Source organism: Nannospalax galili, unplaced genomic scaffold, assembly GCF_000622305.1.
Source record: "Nannospalax galili isolate Female #2095 unplaced genomic scaffold, S.galili_v1.0 scaffold124, whole genome shotgun sequence".
Lineage (NCBI taxonomy): Eukaryota > Metazoa > Chordata > Mammalia > Rodentia > Spalacidae > Nannospalax > Nannospalax galili.
In genome coordinates this window covers 1482918-1501104 of record NW_008352485.1, presented here as the reverse complement: position 1 = coordinate 1501104, position 18187 = coordinate 1482918, and the positions used below count along the sequence as shown (strand labels likewise).

Sequence of the window (18187 nt, the reverse complement as noted above, 5' to 3'; positions counted from 1 at the left end):
ACCAACTCCTTTTAAGTGAGTATGTATCCAGACATAGCTGTGGGACCCAAAATAATGTAAAGGAACCAAGGAGGTAAAGGGAAAGAAAGAACTTGAGAGAAGACTTCTGTATCTTTCTGGTGTTACTGATGGAGAATTGGATAAAATTGGGGTTATTTAAATGGGAGGAGGGGAGCAAGGGTTATACAAGGAACCTAGGGGATAAAGAGAAAGAAGGAGCTCAAGAGAGGTAGCATCATAGGAGTAGGGTATTATTAAGGGAGAAAGGGGAAATGGGGGTGCCTTATGTGGGAAAACCATGATGGAGGGGTGAGACAATGTGAGAGATAAATAATACCTAGCTACTTTAAAAAAAAACAGAGGGAAGAACCATATTACTCCTACAACCTACTGACAAATTATACATAGCAGATCAAGAAATATATGTTTAGGTAAGGTTTATCTGAGAATAACTGGTCTTTTCCCAATATTTATCTACATGACACACAGTAATTAAAAACATCAGACTGGTTGAACTAACCTTCTTGGGGGTTTAACAGCAGACATACTTTGAGGTCTATAATGATTTGGTCAGAGGTACATAAAGGACACTTTTTGCTCCTTGCCCTCCTAGGTCAACTAGTTCCGGAGGACTATGAGCATCTCTCAAAATGTCCTGTAATTTGTGGATCACTTGTCCTCTTGATCAAGGAGGCCGAGGAGACCGCACGAGATGGACTTGAACCAGTGTCCAGTCTACAAAGAGGAGGGTCAACACAGGGGAATCACTTCCTCTATGCTTCCAAGCGAAGCCAACCATGGTTGAGTAGGACCTTTGACTTCTCTTCATATAGACGGAACTGGTAAAAGAAAGGAGCCAGGGGCTCCTCCCAAGCCCATGTGACCCCTGAGGAACAGATCCTCAAACGGCCTTAAGAGTAAAAATAACTGGTTTATCTGGGCCAACTGTATGGCCTTAAACACCCAAAAGGAAAGTATACCTAAAGATTAAAGAGGCCAATATAATTTCTTAAGCATCCATATGCATAGCTAAAGGCTACTTAACCAGTAACAATGACAGGCAATACCTTCTTTTGAGTTGTTGGCCAGGGTGGCCCAAGGGACTCCCAGATAGTAACCCAGCATAGAACTGGGAAAATGAACAGCAGACCCCAATCTTATCTAAAGGAATATTGACAACTGATTACATCTAGATGAGGAAGAGCTGACCCTCCTAAAACAAAGACCTCTAGATAGGCTGACTAGACTCACAAGAAGGGCAAGTAGTGGGGAAGGGCCGGGGGTGCTGACAACACAGCAGACAGTAGGAGGGATAGCAGAGTATAAGGGCTCTCGTCGGGGGATGGAGGCTATGGGGAGGGTACCATCTGGGAAGTGGGTGTATAGTTGAATAAGATGGTTTGGGATGTTCTGTGTGATATACATACACACACACACAAAACCCCAAATTTTTAAAAATGTATTATATTTGAGGAGGAAGCATGGAAATTTACGCCATGTTTATTAATAGAGGTGATAAACATTACCATTGAAATCTACCCGATGACTTTATAGACATACACAGGCACCAAGGATCTGAGTGCAACCGATTATGACTAGTAATAATCAGATACATATAGATTAGAGATGTATGCACCAACATCTCAGTGTTAGGTGCAAAACAATGAGTTTTTCTGCAAGGAACAATATATTCTAAAATGAAATGGAAATCTTTTTTTAAGGTTAAAAACTCATTCAATTTTATGTCTTAAAGGGCTTATACTGAGTTCAATATTGTATAACTCTATTAATTCAACTGTGAACCTAGAAACTTGCACCAACTTGTGAAAGAGATGTACTCTTGCCCTGTAGTGTGTTACTGAATATGTTAAAGCTGTAGTGATATGCTTTTTCTAATCATGTAGTTATTAAAAATTTTTTAAAATGATAAAAATAAAAGAGCTTAGTATGAAAAACATGAACCAGCTCTTCAAAACACATATTACGTGTTGAAAGGTATCAGTATTGAATTAAGAACAAAACTAACAAAAAAATAAAAGAGAGAAAGAGAGACACATTCTCTTTTGCACACTTCCCTTTTAGGCCTGAGTGGAGCACAGCTGTGTTGACTAGAAGTTGAATTTTTCTGTATGAAACTGTGTATTTTAATAATGAAATGGAGATCTTTTTAATGGTTAAAACCTAATTTATTTTTATGTCTTATAGGGTTTATACTGAGTATAATATTTTATAACTGTAATAATTCAACTGTAAACCTAAAAATTTACAGCCTATTTTGAAAGAGATGCATTTTAGCTCTGGAAATTGTTTGAATATGTCAATGCTGTTGTAATGAAATGCTTCTTCTAAGTATGTGGTTATTAAATAAATAATTTCAAAAAATAAAATAAAAATGGGAGAAAAACCTGCAAACTAAACTTTCTTCTAAGTTCTTAGTCTTTTATCCTATGTATCGAAAAAACAAAATTATGGGAGAGATGGAGAGGTGGCTGGAGAGATGGCTCAGTGATTAAGAGTACTGGCTGCTCTTACAGAGGACCCCGGTTCAATTCCCAGTACCTACATGGTGGCTAACAACTGTTAACTCTGATTCCAGGGGATCCAATACTGTCTTCTGACATCTTTGAGCAATGTAGGACATGGGTGTACTTACACACATGCAGGCAATACAGTCATACACATAAAATAAAAATAATAAAATATAGCCGGGTGTGGTGGCACACGCCTTTAATCCCAGCACTCGGGAGGCAGAGGCAGGTGGATCTCTGTGTGTTCGAGGCCAGCCTGGTCTACATAGTAAGTTCCAGGAAAGCCGGAGCTACAGGGAGACCCTGTCTCAAAAAGACCAAAAATAAAATAAATGTTAAAAAATAAAATGATATTCTAAGTAGCTTTTGCTTAGACAAATAACAAATGTAGAGAAATGAGCTGACTTTAGACACAGGTATCATGCTGTCTTCTTGTCTTCTCATTCTTCTTTCATGGATAAATCTCAGTCCTACTCTATGTTGCTCTTCAGGTTTTTTTGTGTGCCCAGCCTGAAGCCCCTCCATTCCTGGGAGCTTGCGCCCATCTTCAGACTTAGTGGGGACTCTTCAAGGACCTTCTGGAGTCATGGGAAGAGGCCTCTCTTTTCCTACCATGAACGAGCTTTTTGTGCCTGAACTGAACTGTGCTCTATATCTTGCTTGTATCTAATAGACTGAAAGGCGAAGAAAACATTCTCAGGTAGGTGAAGGAAGGTCTGTCTCAGCATCAGCAGACCAGGCTGGTTCCAGATCCCTGTGATACACTCCCAGAAGTGTCTACCTGTGTCAAATGTTCCAGGCCCAGCCCTGGAATCAGCCATTTCTCTGATGAGCCCTGGATAGCTTTGGTACTTAGATACCATGTCTAGATCCTGGGGGGGTTCCTATGACATTTGCTTGGTTTGTTTTTTGTTCTCTTCAATGGGAAGAATTTGAAATACAAGTTTATTTTCCCTGCATTCATTCACACCCCTGTTGGCCTAGGAGCAGACCACAATTGGATTGACGCCAGGGAAACGGCAGAGTCCTTTCAGTTCATCCTGCCCCACCTGAGCCTCACACGATTGAAGTCACCCCTGATTTTAGCACCTGAAAATGTGCTCTACTGGGATCATCTGAGGACCATGCTAACCTGAGAGGCTGTCACAACAGGGGCAGAAGGGGTGACACACTCTGGCTAACTGCAGGTCCTCACACAAGACAGCGATTACTTGGTTTCAGCCCCTTTTTGCTGTCTTTCCCACACCTTTGGGTCCCAGGACTTCCTGCCTTTCTCAGTACAATTCTCCCCATTCGCACTCTAGTCTCTTTTGTCCAAGGCTTCACCCTACACCCCACCTTTGCTGCTATTACCCTCTGGCCCATGAAATGCTGAGCATTGGCTGACTGACCCCTCCTTCCAGCTTTTCAGCTCGCTCCATCTGGGACCACATCTCCCTGGGGAACTTCCTTACTGCTTAGTGTGTTCTGTTTCTTCCCTGCTCGTCTCCACTTCCTGGCTGCACTTAGGTCCCCCAGGCCTTGTCTCTAAATGTTCCCTTGAAAGGCTCTCAAGGATTGGACCCTCTCTCCCTCCTGGCAAAACCCCTGACTGCTTCAAGACACTTCTGCAGTCTCAGGTGAGGGAGCTGGAGAGTCAGTCAGGGAGCCAGGCTGGTGGGTTCATGTCTTTCTAGCTTGGAGTAGGTCCCAGCACTTCCCTGAAGGCACTCTGGCTTCCCATGATGCCCCTTTTGGACCTTATCTTTTCTTCTGGGATATCCCACATTCCAGTTGCTCTTGCATTCTGCCACTTCACTGAGTAAAAGAGCGGCAACTAGAAGGGACTGTCCATGGCCCTTGGCTGCACACAACCCTTCAGCCTGGTTCCTCCAGCCTCCCTGCCTCTCTCATATACTGCTGCACTGTCTTGGCTGCCCACTCTTCTACCTGCAGCATCACCTAATGCCTGTCATGATCAGGCTGTGAATAGCTTCATCTCAAAGAAATGCCCTCCCTGGACTCAGGTTTCCAACACACCTGAGATCACCCATTCTTTGTTTCTCTTAACCACAAAAAGGTGCGTGTGTGTGTGTGTGTGTGTGTGTGTGTGTGCATGTGCGTGTGTGTGTCTGCACATAGTGATTCAGTCACCCACTCCCCCCTTTCAACTTTCTTGAATGATCTCCAACCAGGCTTTAGACTCTGCTCTCTGCCAAATAATGCTCTTCGTGAGCATCCATGCTTTCTGTTCCCAGTGCCACCCCAGATATAAGCAGTGCAGGGCAGATCTAAGAGATTACCTGGATTCCTCTTTCCCATCCCAGAACACCACGGTGTACTCCTGGCCCTGGGAGGAGAAGAAGGCTGACTGCTTCCCGCAGGGCAGCAGGTACATGAAGGTGGCGAAGGTTGGGTCCTTCATCTGGCTCACCACAGACAAAGCCAGTGGGCGCTGTGGGGAGAGGCCACTAGTGAGCACAGCTGTGCAGATTGTGCATGGGCTACCTGGTCAGGGAGAATGTGTCAATCTTCCTAATCAGAACTAACCTAACACAAGGCAGAAAAGGTTGAGATATCAGAAATAAGCCCTATACAGTCTCGGGGTCATCCTGGCCAGTGGTAACTGGTTCGGCTGGCTGCATGTCTAAGACCCAAGTGTCCCATCCCCAGCCCAGGGACATATACTTTTGTATGGAATCTGCTTCAATCTCTATCTACTCCTAATGAATAAACTAGTTCTATCTGATTTGACAAACAAGTGCTAACCTTGAAATTAGGGGCTTCTTCTGAACAATAAACTAACCTTAATGATGTAAGGTAGCCCCTGCTTCTCACAAGCAAACCTCCCCTTCACCTTCCAAAGAGATACTTCCATTCCCTCTGTTCTTGCACGGGGACTACATTGACATCATGAGTTTGATACACACAGTGTCACCCCCAAAGCCCCAGATTGCAGAGCATTTTAGAGTTTGGATGTTTCGATGGGATGTTCATACTGGGATGTTCAACCAGTATGTAAATATTCCAAAATCGGGAAAACTCTCAAACCTGAAGTGCTTTAGGTCTTGAGTATTTCAGATAAGGGATAATTAATATGCACTTTGTTTGTATGATGAAATGAAACACAAGCTGGGGAGGAAAAGAAATTTTTCCTGAGTGTGGCAGTCATACACAGAGAACAAGACTGGGTGCTCTGGGAGCTGTTAAGCTCTCTCTAGAAGAGGTGAACAGAGAAGGTTGCCCAGTTGTTCTTAGTGAAAGGTGGGTGAGCAGGTGCACACACCTGCTCCGGAGACCAGCCTCTACCAGAGGGATAGAAGGACCCCACCCTGGCTCCATGCTCCATGTACCTTCTCGGGCCTTGTGTCCCAGCACTCCATCATGAGCGCCTGGAGTCGATGGAACTGTACTTCCTCTGGCTGACCCAGAACGGGGCGAATGCCCTTGGACAGCTTCTTGGCAATCTGAAGTTGGTGGTGGCCCAGTGCAGGACGCTGTCCCGAAAGCAACTCATACAGCACCATCCCATAGGAGAACATATCTACCTGGGCAGAGATGCAAGCCAAGTCAGGTCTCCTGTCTGGGCCCAGCAGCTTTAGCAAACTGGCCCTGAGGAGGAGGGAGCAGGAAGATAAAATTAGATAAGGAAAACATGGGTTCTCCCTAAAGGAAGACCTTCATCAATCCATCCATCAATTCATCTATCTATCCCCATCTGTCCAAACATCCAGTCAAACACCTGTCCTTCTGACCATTATCTATCCATTTCTTCTTCCCTCCTTCCCCTCCCTCCCTCCCTCCCTCCCTTCCTTCCTTTAGACCATCTTATCATTTATATATCAATCCATCCATCCTTCCATCTATCCAATAAACACACATTCAGATTGCAAACCATCAGGTACTAATTAAGGACTCCAAGGATGCCAAGACACCAGAGGGCTGTGTATACAACTCAAAAAAGGGGAGTGGATAGGACTCCTACATTGAACCTCATCCACCCATGGCTCAGGGACCACTGTGGAAGAGGGGGGTGGAAAGATTGTAAAGGCCAGGGCTGGTTCATTAACACAGGGAAGTAGAAGCTTTTAGGCCACTGGAAGCTTGCATGTGTGAACTCGTGTCAGTGGTGGCACTGAGCACAGGACCCATGCCAGCTCAATTGAACAAGTGCACAGAGGGGAGGAGAGAGATGGGTGATGGGCCAGCCCTAGACTGAGAGCTGCTGGAGGCTGACTGCTGCTGGGTGGAGGAGAGTATGCCTTGCACACGATCTCTGGATGGACTGACTGTACTCCATTGGACGAATTTGCACCCCAGATGGGTGTAAATGCTTGACTGGATAGGACTTACCATATGTGGTGGAGTGCGTGGGGTCTGGTGGGAGGATGGGGGAGGTATGGATGATGGAGGGGGGTCTGAGTTTGACTGAGAACTGTTGTATGGGAATATAGAAGCTCAATAAAAAATTTTTTTAGAAAAGGGGAGTGTCTCCTAGATTGCAATCTGTGTTTTTTTTTTCTCATTTTAATTGCCATCAAAAGGCCCAGCAGGGAAAGAACTATGCAGGTTCCTGTAAAAGTCAAACACATCTTTCACAGGGGACTATCTGAGATAGATTTGACAGTTTTTACTTTTATGTGTATGGGTATTTGACTGTCTGCGTGTAAGTGCACCACACGTGAGCAGTGCCTACTGATGGCAGAAGAGGGTATCAGATGCCTTGGAACTGGAGTTTTAGATGGTTGTTAGCTGCCTTGTGGATGTGGGGAGCTGAACCTGGGTCCTCTGCAAGAGAAGCCAGTGCTCTTAACTGCTGAGCTATCTCTCCAGCCCCTAGTGTGACTGTTCTTATCATCATAGTTTAGCGTGAACACCCTTTCTGGGTTGTTTGCTACTGAGAACCTCTTAACTTTAGTTGCTTGAATTTTCCTTTTCCATCTTGAGCAGCAACCACAGTGCTAACCCACACATGCTTACCCCATTCTCAAAGACCATGACCCATCTGGAAATAACCCAATAATAAGACCTTAAAGGGCAAATGAGATGATGGCTCAGCAGGTAAAGGCACTTGCTGCCAAGCCCAACAACTTAATTCAATCTCCAGAGCCCTTATGGTGGAGGAAGAGAACCAGCTCCCACAAGGTGTTCTTTGACTTCCTCACGTGGGTGCACTTCCCATAAATAAATAAATAACAAATAAATAAATAAATAAACAAATAAAAAATGTAATAAAAGAACTTATAGGCAAGAGGATAGATGAGTGAATATACCAAGAGGCTCTGAGGACTCAGTCATTGTTCAAGCCAAGGTTAAGGCTGGCCAAATGTTGAACTCACTCTCTTCTGGCTTAGCATCTGACTTGGCTAGCACCTTGTGTCTTTATTTTGTCTGCTTCTCTAAGCACCCTGCAAGGCTGGTTTTCAGTTCCCATTTGTGCATCAAATGTCATCATTGGGATCTAAATGCAGATACATTTCTGTCTTGAACTCTTTGTCTACTGTTTATAGCCTGTACAATGTTTGTGAACCAGAGTTAAAAGGATTCTGATGTTTGGACTGAGGAGACGGCTCAGTGGGTAAAGTGCTTGCTGTACAAGCATGAAGACTTGTGTTCAGATCCTCAGCACCCACATAAAAGCACCACATGGCAGTGTATACCTATAATCTCAACACACTGGCAAAGTGGATATAGGAAGATCCTGAGGGCTCACTGGTCCACCAGTTTCATCTATCAATGAGTTCCAGGTTCAGTAAGGGACCCTGTTTCAAAAATAAGATAGAGAGTGATAGAGGAAGACACACAGTGTTGACCTCTGATTTCCACACATGGATGGATGGGCATACATACCTACACACACATACACAAACAAACAACAACAACAGAAAAAATTCCAAAGCTAAAGATAGGTGTCCTTGTTAGATGCAGGCAGACACAGGCCCCCCAGCCCCTTTGAATAGGACCACCCTCACTGAGCACAGGAGAGAGAAAAAGACCATGCGGGAGAGTATGCGCCCAGAGACCCAGGTGCTATCAGGTCTGCTTAGATGGCTTCAGATGGGACCTGGGCTCCTGCATGGTTGGGCTTGGGGGTGACAGTGAGCCAGGCAGGTACCTTCTCGTCATACACAATGCGAGGCCTGATCTCTGGAGCCTGGTAGCCGGGGGTGCCCTCCACACCCAGGGCGCCCTCATGAAAGGACTGGCGTGAGATGCCGTAGTCTGAGAGCTTGATGTTGATGTGTTCCTTGATGTCCAGGGACCACACTAGGATGTTGTCTGACTTGAGGTCACAGAAGATGATGTTCTTCTTGTGTAGGTAGGCCAGGCCCGAGGCAATTTGGTAGGCTATTTTTTGGGTGAGCATGTGTCCCAGGGGCATAAAGGAAGAATCTTGCAAAGAAAATAGTATCAAAGTTTAAATTTATCAAAATTTCCATTTAGATAATCAATTAATGTCCTAGCACCTGCCTTCCATTCTTCCCCTTCTATCTCCTGCTTTAGCTTGGATTGGGTATATTCCTTAAAGGGTTAATTTATGTGGCATTACTGGGAAGTAATCAGATTGTTAAGAGATGGGGCCTCATGGAAGGAAGTTAAGTCACTGGGGACATGCCCTTGAAGGGGACTCTGGCCCTTTTCCTCACCCTTTTAAAAAAATCTGGATGACACGACATGGACATCCTTTATTGTCACATACTCCCATCATAAGACACCATGTTACCACAGCCCAAAGAACAAGGCCAGTTGACCATGGATGGAAATCTCTGAAATCAGGAGCCAAACAAGCCTTTCCTTCTTATAAGTTAGTTATCTCAGGCATTTTGTCACAGTGGTGGAAAGCTGACTAACACATCCCCCAATACTTTAAATTTGATGAGCACATTCTCACTATTCTCTATGCTAGATGCCAGAAGGTACAGAGATACATTTAGAGACATGCTCATTCTTAGAGCTCCTTTCATGTAAGCCATGCTTGGAATTGCTGGTGTTTTCATTAAAGGATTCAAGAACTCTAGAATTCCTAGCAGGTCAAGGTTGTCCTGTGGTCAAAGGACTTCATTAATAATTTTCCATTTTCACTGAGGTTGGGAGTAATTGGCTTCAAGAGTGGGTTTTTCCTAATCAAAAGATAACTACCTCCTGCGCTTGCAGTAATTTGGAGGTAGTTAGCTGAAGAATAAGATAGGACACAACTTAGTGTCCTAGAGTCTGTCGTAACAGTGGTGCCCAGTGGTGCTTGTGGCTACACAAGGGACTTAGTAATGCAGCTGGGGGCTTGAGATGCTAGCTGCTGTCTCTTGGGCCCAAAGGGGCTGCTTCTGAGCTTACCCCATGAGGACTGTTATCCTCCTCCAATGGGACTTGAAATTCCATTCTATTTAACCCCAGAGTGTGAGTGCCTTTGGCCCAGTGCTACTACACCATGTTTGGAGCTGTTAAAGCTCCTGCTATGGGGCTGGGTGTGCCTTAGGCTTCCTGAGACCACCTGAAGTTCTTCTTTGCAACTAAGACAGGCAGGTAAGATAGGAAAGAACCCCTGGATCCAAGGCTTTGAAGTCTGTCCTCCCAGCCCTAGGGCTCTGCTGGTCCTTCAGGTTGCAGGCAGGTCCCTATGGAATGCACTCTGAGTGGTGGTACCTTTGGCATTCTCAGAAAGCACGGTGTTGAGGCTGCTCAGTGGGGCGAGCTCCAGGGCAAAGCAGAGTGGGTGAATGCTGATCCCAATGAGTGACACGATGCAGGGGTGCTGCAGGGCATGAAGCATGCTGGCCTCCTGCCGGAAGTCTGAGAAGTTCTTCATGGCATCCATGGCCCTCAGGTGCCTCAGCATGGTGTCTGCAGGAGAAAGCACAGCCTTCAGTCATCCAGGGAGGACAGCAGGTGCAGGGCATGGGCCTCCCTGATGGACTGAGACTAGGTAGACCCAGGCCTAGGCCAGGTCAGATGCCTCTTAAGGGCCAAATGATACAGGGGGCCTGTCATACTTAGTGCTGGCTCACAGGGACTTGGTCAGGTAAGACAGGGACTTATATTTTAAAGCACATGTTGTATGAGGTGTTACAATGTTAATGCCCTGGATATGGCTCCAAAGGGTAGGACTGTTGGACTGATCCCAAGGCAGGATAGAAAGATGAGGGAAATTAAGGGGACACTGAAAGGAAAACTACTGAAACTGTTTATGTTTCCCTCTGACTGAGAATCAAAAACTTAAGAGAACTCATAAAACTGTCAGGATTTGCCTACAGAGACATTAATCCCCTCACTAAGTAACACTGAAAATAAGATTGTCAAAAACAGCGGGAGGACTGTGCTTGCTTTAGGAACAGAGTATTTGCAATCTTTGGGCGTACCCACTCGGATTCTCCCAGTTCTAAACAGGAACAACGCACCTCATAAAACCATCCTGCAGTTTCATTTGTAAGAAAGAAATTCTTTAAGATAAGAGAAATAAGTAAACATGATCATATTGTTGTACTTAATTATTAAACTTTGCTTAGTTTTAAACCTAATTGTAAATTTCATCCTTTGAGCTACAAAAGTCGTGTGTGTGTGTGTGTGTGTGTGTGTGTGTGTGTGTGTGTGATGACTTTCTTAAGTGAAGGTGATATATACATATATATTTTTTGACACATATACAAACATATGTCACTTAAGGGGTGACTGTCTGATTCTCTTTAGTAACCCGCAACCATATCTTAGGTGGGTACTATTATTCTTCCTGGGTTTTTTTTTTTTTTTTTTTGAGACAGGGTCTCCCTGTGGCTATAGAACTCACTATGTAGACCAGGCTGGCCTCAATCTCACAGAGATCCACCTGCCTCTGCCTGCCAAGTGCTGGGATTAAAGGTGTGCGCCACCATGCCTGGCTGTTAATCTTTCTTTAATAACTCTCTCTTTCTCTCTGAAGGCCCATGCATGAAACTAAAGTGTGCACTGTATCTTTACATCTATAATAAAACTGCTAGGTTTCTTTCACTGTGACTCCTCCTGAAATTCTTTTCTGTGCTGTGTTCAAAGAACCAGCTTTACCCGAGGGGAGGTCCTCAGGCAACTGGCAGCAGTTGGGCTGTGCCTTCCTGCTGCCATTGACAATACTAAGCCTCTACCGTCTTAAGAGCTAATGTGGCCCTGTTACTTGTGACAGTTGCTGAGTACCCACTGAGGCCCACCTGGCTCCCTCAAGGGAAGACTGCCACCATCGTGATCCAGGTTTGCTCTTACAGCTCTCACTCCCTCTGCCACCATTCACTGTAGGTCCCAAATATTGGATTCCCTTTGCATCCCCAATGTCCGGCTCAAAGCTGGACTCAGTAGCTGTCTGGAATGAAACACGGCCCCTTTTCTTCCACCCTCAAAGATGATGAGGGTTTGCTCACTGCTGGTCACCTTACTCTCTACCAAATAGTCAGGACCATTGAAGGTGGAAGCCACCATCACTCCTACCAGCCAGTGAGAAGTGTCCATAGCCACTAGCCTGCGACATTCACATCAGAGAACGGTATGTAGGTGGGGATGGGAGATTTCCCATGCTGTAACTTCTTTCAATGCCTTTGACATTCATGTATTTCTCAGAAAACAGCCTTCAGAAGGCCCTGGAGGGCTCAGGACACCACCCTTGGCTATGACCAGCCCATACAAGATCATCTGGCTCTGAAGCCACCAGGCAGGATATAGGCAAGTCCGGCCTGTCCTGTTTCCTGTTTACATCCTTCTCTTATGGTTAGATTTTTTTTTTAATTGTTTCTCTTGTTTTTGAGACAGGGTCTCCCTGTAACCCCAGCTGATCTGGAATTTGCTGTGTAGATCACACTGGCCTTGCTTGCTCTCACAGAGATCTGCCTGCCTCTGCCTCCTGAGTGCTGGGATTAAAGATGTGTGCCACTATATCTGGTTTATGGTAAGATTTTAAAGTTGGGAATTGTTGGATATACGAGTACAAATACCATGGAAACCTTAGTGTTTAACATACACTGGTTGTGCAAGATCCAGTGCTGTTGTGCTGGCCATTTGACTCCTAAGGGTAAGGGCTCATTCTTCACACTGGGTCATTCATAAGGGCTCATGCTTCATGAAGTAAGAATTTACTTTTTATTATTGGGTGAGATAAGCTTCAAATCTCTACCCCATTTAGTGAATATGGTGCGTTTCCCCTGACCTGCGATGTCACCTCTGCTTTGTGCCACAGGAAAGTAGTCTCCAAGAGCAACACCCAGGCCTTGCATGGCCTGGATCTCTAGTCTATGCTCCCAACCTGCCAGGCACAAAGCAGTGCTGCACCAGGCTTTGTGGCAGCCCTGCCCACTCTCCTCACCTCCTACCTCATACGTACATGTGGTTCCAGGCCTCCCTAAAGTGGCCTGGCGTAAGGACAGAGAGAGCTTAAATATCTGAAGAAAAAGGTGTTGGGCTAGGGCCACATTACCTGCTGGGGCATTAGCAGAATTCTTGAACTTCTTGATCTGAAATCTCTTCACAGCCACAGGCTGGCCCTGGTACCGGGCCCGGTATATGACTGTGCCACTGCCACCTTGGCCCAGGATGCTGCTTTCACCCTCACTGTGCTCCAGCATGCTGTTCTCCAGGAAGAGCCTGTGGCATAGACAGCTCAGAGGTCAGTCCTTCATGATCCAACCTCAGGCAGGGTTGGGGTGGGTCCTGGACTGGACTGCTAGTTCCCATAGGGGAGAATCACAGCTAAAGCCATCTGTGCTGCCACAAGTCAGGGGGCAAACCTGGGCAACCTTTGTAGCCTTGCCAAGCCTCAGTCTCCTCCTCTGTATGGTGGGCTCATCACAGGGACCCCTTGAGAGATTTTGAGGGAAGTGTGTATCTCTGGTGGGTACAAAACAAAAATCCCTTTCCAAGTTTCACTCTGAAGATTTTATGCTTTGAGGACTGTCATCCCTTGGATAGACGGTACTATTTACTGCTAGCTTGCTTGTTCTTCTACCTTTATTATGTAAGATTATCCTCTGTCATGTAGAGCTTCTGATCTTCAGAGCTAGTGTCCCTAGAAGTAGGGACTAAGATTTGACTCAAGGGCAGGTATATGCTGGTCTGCAGTTACTCTGTATATTCTGAGCCTCATGAACACCGAGATTTCTATGGGGTTCTGGAAACACTGTAGTTATTACTGAATCATTGGCCTTTGTACAGACTTCTGGGCCTAGAGGCTCTGAACTAAGAAGCTGAGGAGCGTGGGGCAGAGCTGGAGACTTCCAGGCAGCCCAGATGGAGGATGGGACAGAATGAGGATCTGTAGACATTGGCTCTTGAGGTTTTGAGGCCAGTATGCAAAGCTTGGCCATTTGGGGGCATCCCTTTTCACCCCTCCCCTGTCTCCGGCCTGCACCAGAATCCCTGGCCTGGACTTTTACTTCTTGAGACGCCTTCGTTTCTTTAGAAATAGTGGTGTGAAAGAACAAAATGTGAACCAAAGAAGGAGGCAGACAGCCCACTCCGCTGAGATCAACACTAGTTCCTCATCAGGGACTTGTGGCAGGTGTCTGCCATCCAGGCTAAGGATGCCTGTGAGCCCTCCTGGACCTGAAGATGTATTTGCTCCCTGTGCCTTTCACAAAAAGGCTTTGCAGATGCACAGACTTAGCACAGCTCAATCTATCATCTACACTCACTGCAGCCCTGGGCACATGGCTGCACACAGTCTGGGGATGTTTTTCAAAAGCTCCACCAAAAGACTTGCTTGGGAAATGCAGCTTCTTGAGATTTACCTAGGATGGGTTCGGGGAACCAGCAGAGTGCTGAGGGTCCTTCTTGGGATTCTGCTAGGACTTATGCAAGCTTGGGAAGGCAAAGTTCTGCAGGAGTCACGGGGTAGAGATCTGCCTGCCAAGCTCCACTTGGAGGCTATAGTTGGGCCCCAGCCTTTGTCCGCCTGCTGGATTGACTCTTACTCAGGCTGTTGGGCCTTTCCACTTCTTGTCATGTAACTTCATCTCAGAATGTTACCATGTCTGAGTTTAGACCCAAAGCAGAAAGGGCAGTCCAGCAGCAGGGTTCAGAACATAAATGAAAATCCTAACACGAATTGTGTACCTTCCTAAAAATGGGATTCATATTTATACAAAATCACATGCACATTAAACATCTAGGTGTGAAGGTAAGTTGTTTTGCAGCAGAGTGGTGTTTGCCCATCATGACACGGCTGGAGACACTGAGCAGAGCTAAGGTCAAAGTCACCCAGTGTAGGAAGCATGTCCTTCACCTATTAATTATTATCTTGTTAGTGTTCGGTATTGAACACAGGGCTTTGCGCTCTACCACTGAGCCACCTCCCATTCTCTTCTTAAATTTAATAGACTCACTGTCTGCATGCTCAAAGAATATCCCATAAGTATCTGGAACAGTGTAGAAAAATGAGAACACAGGCATCCTTAGCAAAAAAGGAGGAGTTTGATTTTCTTTAAAGAAACAAGATATAGTGTACCACTGAAGGGGACAGTGGCATGGACTCAACTCTACAAGTCCAAGTTGTCAATTGTCCTCTAGGAGTCCAAATCATAGGAGTGGGTTCCCACTGACTAGAGATGATGGAGGACATGCTTTACAGAGGACTTATATTTTGTGGCCATTTCCTCTTTCTGTAATATTCCTTACTCAGTTATTATCTTAGGTGGGTACAGGCAGAATCAACTTGAAGAACAGAATTAGAGTGTGTGAATGCTTTTGCCAGCTCACAGAGGGGCAGACAGAGTAGGGCCCCATGTGGCTTCATCTGCAAAGTGCAGTGGGGCATGTCCAGGATTCAGAAATGGAAAGCCAGTGACCCAATTGCTTTCAGGACGCTTAGGACGGAGACCACAAGTGACCTGAGATTAGGTGGGAAATAATGGCTGGAGCAGTTACTGCTACCCATGACAGGGGCACCATGTAGCAACCTGGTGGGAGGGGTCTTTTCTAGGATCCACTGGCACCTGCACCTAGGGACCATGGAGCATACCTGGCTGGGAAGTCAGTCATGAACAGCTCTGGGACTAGCTCCTGTAGTGGCACTAGGACATCTGGGTGTCTGGGGCAGGCGATGAAGTCCTGCTCAATAGCTGTCAGCACACAGTCTTCCATATCGAAGTATTGTACGCTCTCTGACTTCTCACTTGGATCTTCATGCTGGGCCCAGGATGTCTCACAGACTGGGCAGGGCACATACTGCTCCATGAGTGGTGTTCCATCACTTTCTGTGGCTGTCAGGGCTAAAGGATACAAACAAGATGGCTTATGTGAAGTGGCTGAAGATGGGTCCCTTGAGTAGTTCCCTACAACCCTGGGCCAGGTGGGCCTTACAGTAGGGGTACTGTCTGCTCCTGCCAATACCCCAGTGTGGTGGTTTGAATGAAAATGTTCCCCATAGGCTCCAAGTGTTTGGACATTTTGTCCCCAGATGATGGCGCTGTTTAGGAAGGTTTTAGAAGGTGTGGCTATCCTGGTGGAAGCACGTCACTTGGGGTGGGCTTAGAGAGTTCTTAAGCCTTGCCGGATCTCCAGTTGCCCTCTTGCTTCCTGTGCCTGCTTGATGATGTGAGAGTTTAGCCTCTACTGCTCCTGTTCCAGCCACCTTCAGCTACCACGCCTCCCTGCCATGACGGACTATATTTCTCCTGGAACCATAAGCTCAAATAAACTTCCTTCTATAAGTTGCTTGGGTTAGTTAGTGTTTCTATCACAGCAACAGAAAAGTGACTAATACAGTTATTGGTACCAGACAGTGGGCTGTTGGCTGTGAAGAACCTGACCATGTGGGGCTTTGGAAAAATGTGGAAGACTTCGGAAGTTTTGGCTAGAAAAGTGGTTGATTGCTGTAAGCAGAGCTTAACAGGCCGTTCTAGTAAATGCCTGGAGGAAAGCAGTGCTGAGAACAATGTAATTCCAGATGGAAATAAGGACTTAAGCAGCAGTTGGGATATTTTGGCAAAGAGTCTGGCTGGAGTCTGCCCACAGCCAACAAGCTTGCCATTGAAAAGCAATGGACTACTTTCTCTGGTGGAAGAAAGTTCAAGACAGCCTAATGTTGAAATGGTGGTGTGGATATAAATGGTGAATATTATGCAGATCTACAGTGAAAAAGAGCAAATGGGGCAGAAAGAAATACAGTTTGGGTTGAAAAAGAGCACTAGGAAAATAAATGTTCTAGCCTTTGCAGGTGCTAGAGAAGATCTCTTTGATAAAAGGATTAAAGTGATTAAGGAGGGGCCTAGAGATTCAGACTTAAACAATGGAGAGAATGCCTCCAGGGCAAGACCACACCCAGTTAAACCTCCAACTTGTGAAAGGAAAATGCTGCAGGGGCCATGGAAAAGAAAAGCTTCTAAAATGGATAAAGCAGGCTGGAGTCCACCCCAAACTTGGAGTCAAGCTTGGCAGTGTCGTTCACCTGGTCCTGGCTTTAGAGGCATGAACGGTGGAAGAGTGAAGGGGTCATCAATTCTTCCTCGGAGGTTTCAGAGAGGCTTGGAGGCCAGGCACCGTGAAGCAGGGATTCCCCTGCCTAGAGAAGGCCCTGATAGGCCATTGTGTGACGCTGTGAAGGTGAAGCCTGGTTGGCAATGGAGACCCCAAGAAGTTCGTGATGCCAGAGCTGTGAGGCATCTGCCAAGAAGACCTGCACACAGGGAGTGGAACCAGCACAAGAGAGAGATGTGTGCTGCAAAGGATGAGCCATCTAAGCCCTTTGGAAGTAAAGTTCCAGAAGTTGGTCGTGGAACTACTTACTGGATTTGGTGTTTGCCCTGCTGGTTTTCGGTCTTGTTTTGGTCCAGTATTTCCTTACTATGGCTCCATTCCTCCCTTTTGGAATGCATATTCGGTTCCACTGTATGCTGGGAGTATGTAATTTGTCTTTTGATTTTATAGAGGCTTACAGTTAAGATATTTACCTGAGTAGACTTTGGACTGTGGACTTTTGAATAGTATTGAGACTGATAATGACTATGGGGACTTTTAAAGTTGGACTAAATGCATTTTGTATTTTATATGGTCATGAGCCTATGGAGGCCAGGGGTTGGAATGTGGTGGTTTGAATGAAAATGTCCCCTATAGGTTCCAAGTGTTTAGATATTTTGTCCCCAAATGATGGCGCTGTTTTGGGAGTGTGGCTATCCTGGAGGAAGCACATCACTGAGGGTGTGCTTAGAGAGTTCTTAAGCCTTGCCAGATCTCCAGTCGCCCTCTTGCTTCCTGTGCCTGTGTGATGATATGAGAGCTTCACTTCTGCTGCTCCTGTTCCAGCCACCTCCAGCCACCATGCCTCCCTGCCATGACAGACTGTAATTCCCCTGGAACCATAAGCTCAAATAAACTTCCTTCTATAAGTTGCTTTAGTCAGTGTTTCTATCACAGCAACAGAAAAGTGACTAATAAAGCCAGGGAGCCTGAAATCCAGTGCCACTGGGGTGACTTATTGTTTTTATTTTGTGTTTGAAGCAGGGTATTGCTATATAGCTGAGGTTGGTCTCAAACTCAGGATTCTTTGACCTTTGCTTCCTGTGATGGTTAATCTTGGTTGTCAGCTTGACTGCAGCTAGAATTAACTAAAATGTGAAGGATTTTCTTTCTTGGTGTTTCTTTTTCTTTCTTTTCTTTCTTTCCTTCCTTCCTTCCTCCCTCCCTCCCTCCCCTCTCTCTCTCTCTCTCTCTCTCTCTCTCTCTCTCTCTCTCTCTCT

The 18187-nt window shown here is 45.9% G+C and overlaps 1 protein-coding gene and 2 long non-coding RNA genes across 4 annotated transcripts in view; 2 read left to right on the top strand and 1 right to left on the bottom strand.

The window, feature by feature from the left end:
* The window catches only part of LOC103747193, a 29007-nt gene extending 25844 nt beyond the window's left edge, over positions 1-3163 (top strand). Inside the window, exon 3 of the long non-coding RNA XR_607836.3 lies at positions 3020-3163. This is a non-coding gene — a long non-coding RNA (uncharacterized LOC103747193). The remainder of the gene's footprint in view (positions 1-3019) is intronic.
* Lrrk1 (leucine rich repeat kinase 1) overlaps positions 1-18187 on the bottom strand; it is a 167975-nt gene that overhangs the window by 15048 nt on the left and 134740 nt on the right. For both annotated transcript variants that reach the window (XM_029554304.1, XM_008849539.3), the window contains exons 24-29: positions 15472-15721; positions 12934-13100; positions 10149-10346; positions 8623-8900; positions 5861-6055; positions 4811-4962 (exon numbers count right to left, since the gene is read on the bottom strand). In XM_029554304.1, coding sequence (XP_029410164.1) covers positions 4811-4962; positions 5861-6055; positions 8623-8900; positions 10149-10346; positions 12934-13100; positions 15472-15721 — 1240 coding nt within the window. The remainder of the gene's footprint in view (positions 1-4810; positions 4963-5860; positions 6056-8622; positions 8901-10148; positions 10347-12933; positions 13101-15471; positions 15722-18187) is intronic.
* Positions 11654-12141, top strand: LOC115067067. Its single transcript, XR_003846501.1, has 3 exons — positions 11654-11720; positions 11917-12009; positions 12084-12141. It is a non-coding gene; the product is annotated as an uncharacterized LOC115067067 (long non-coding RNA).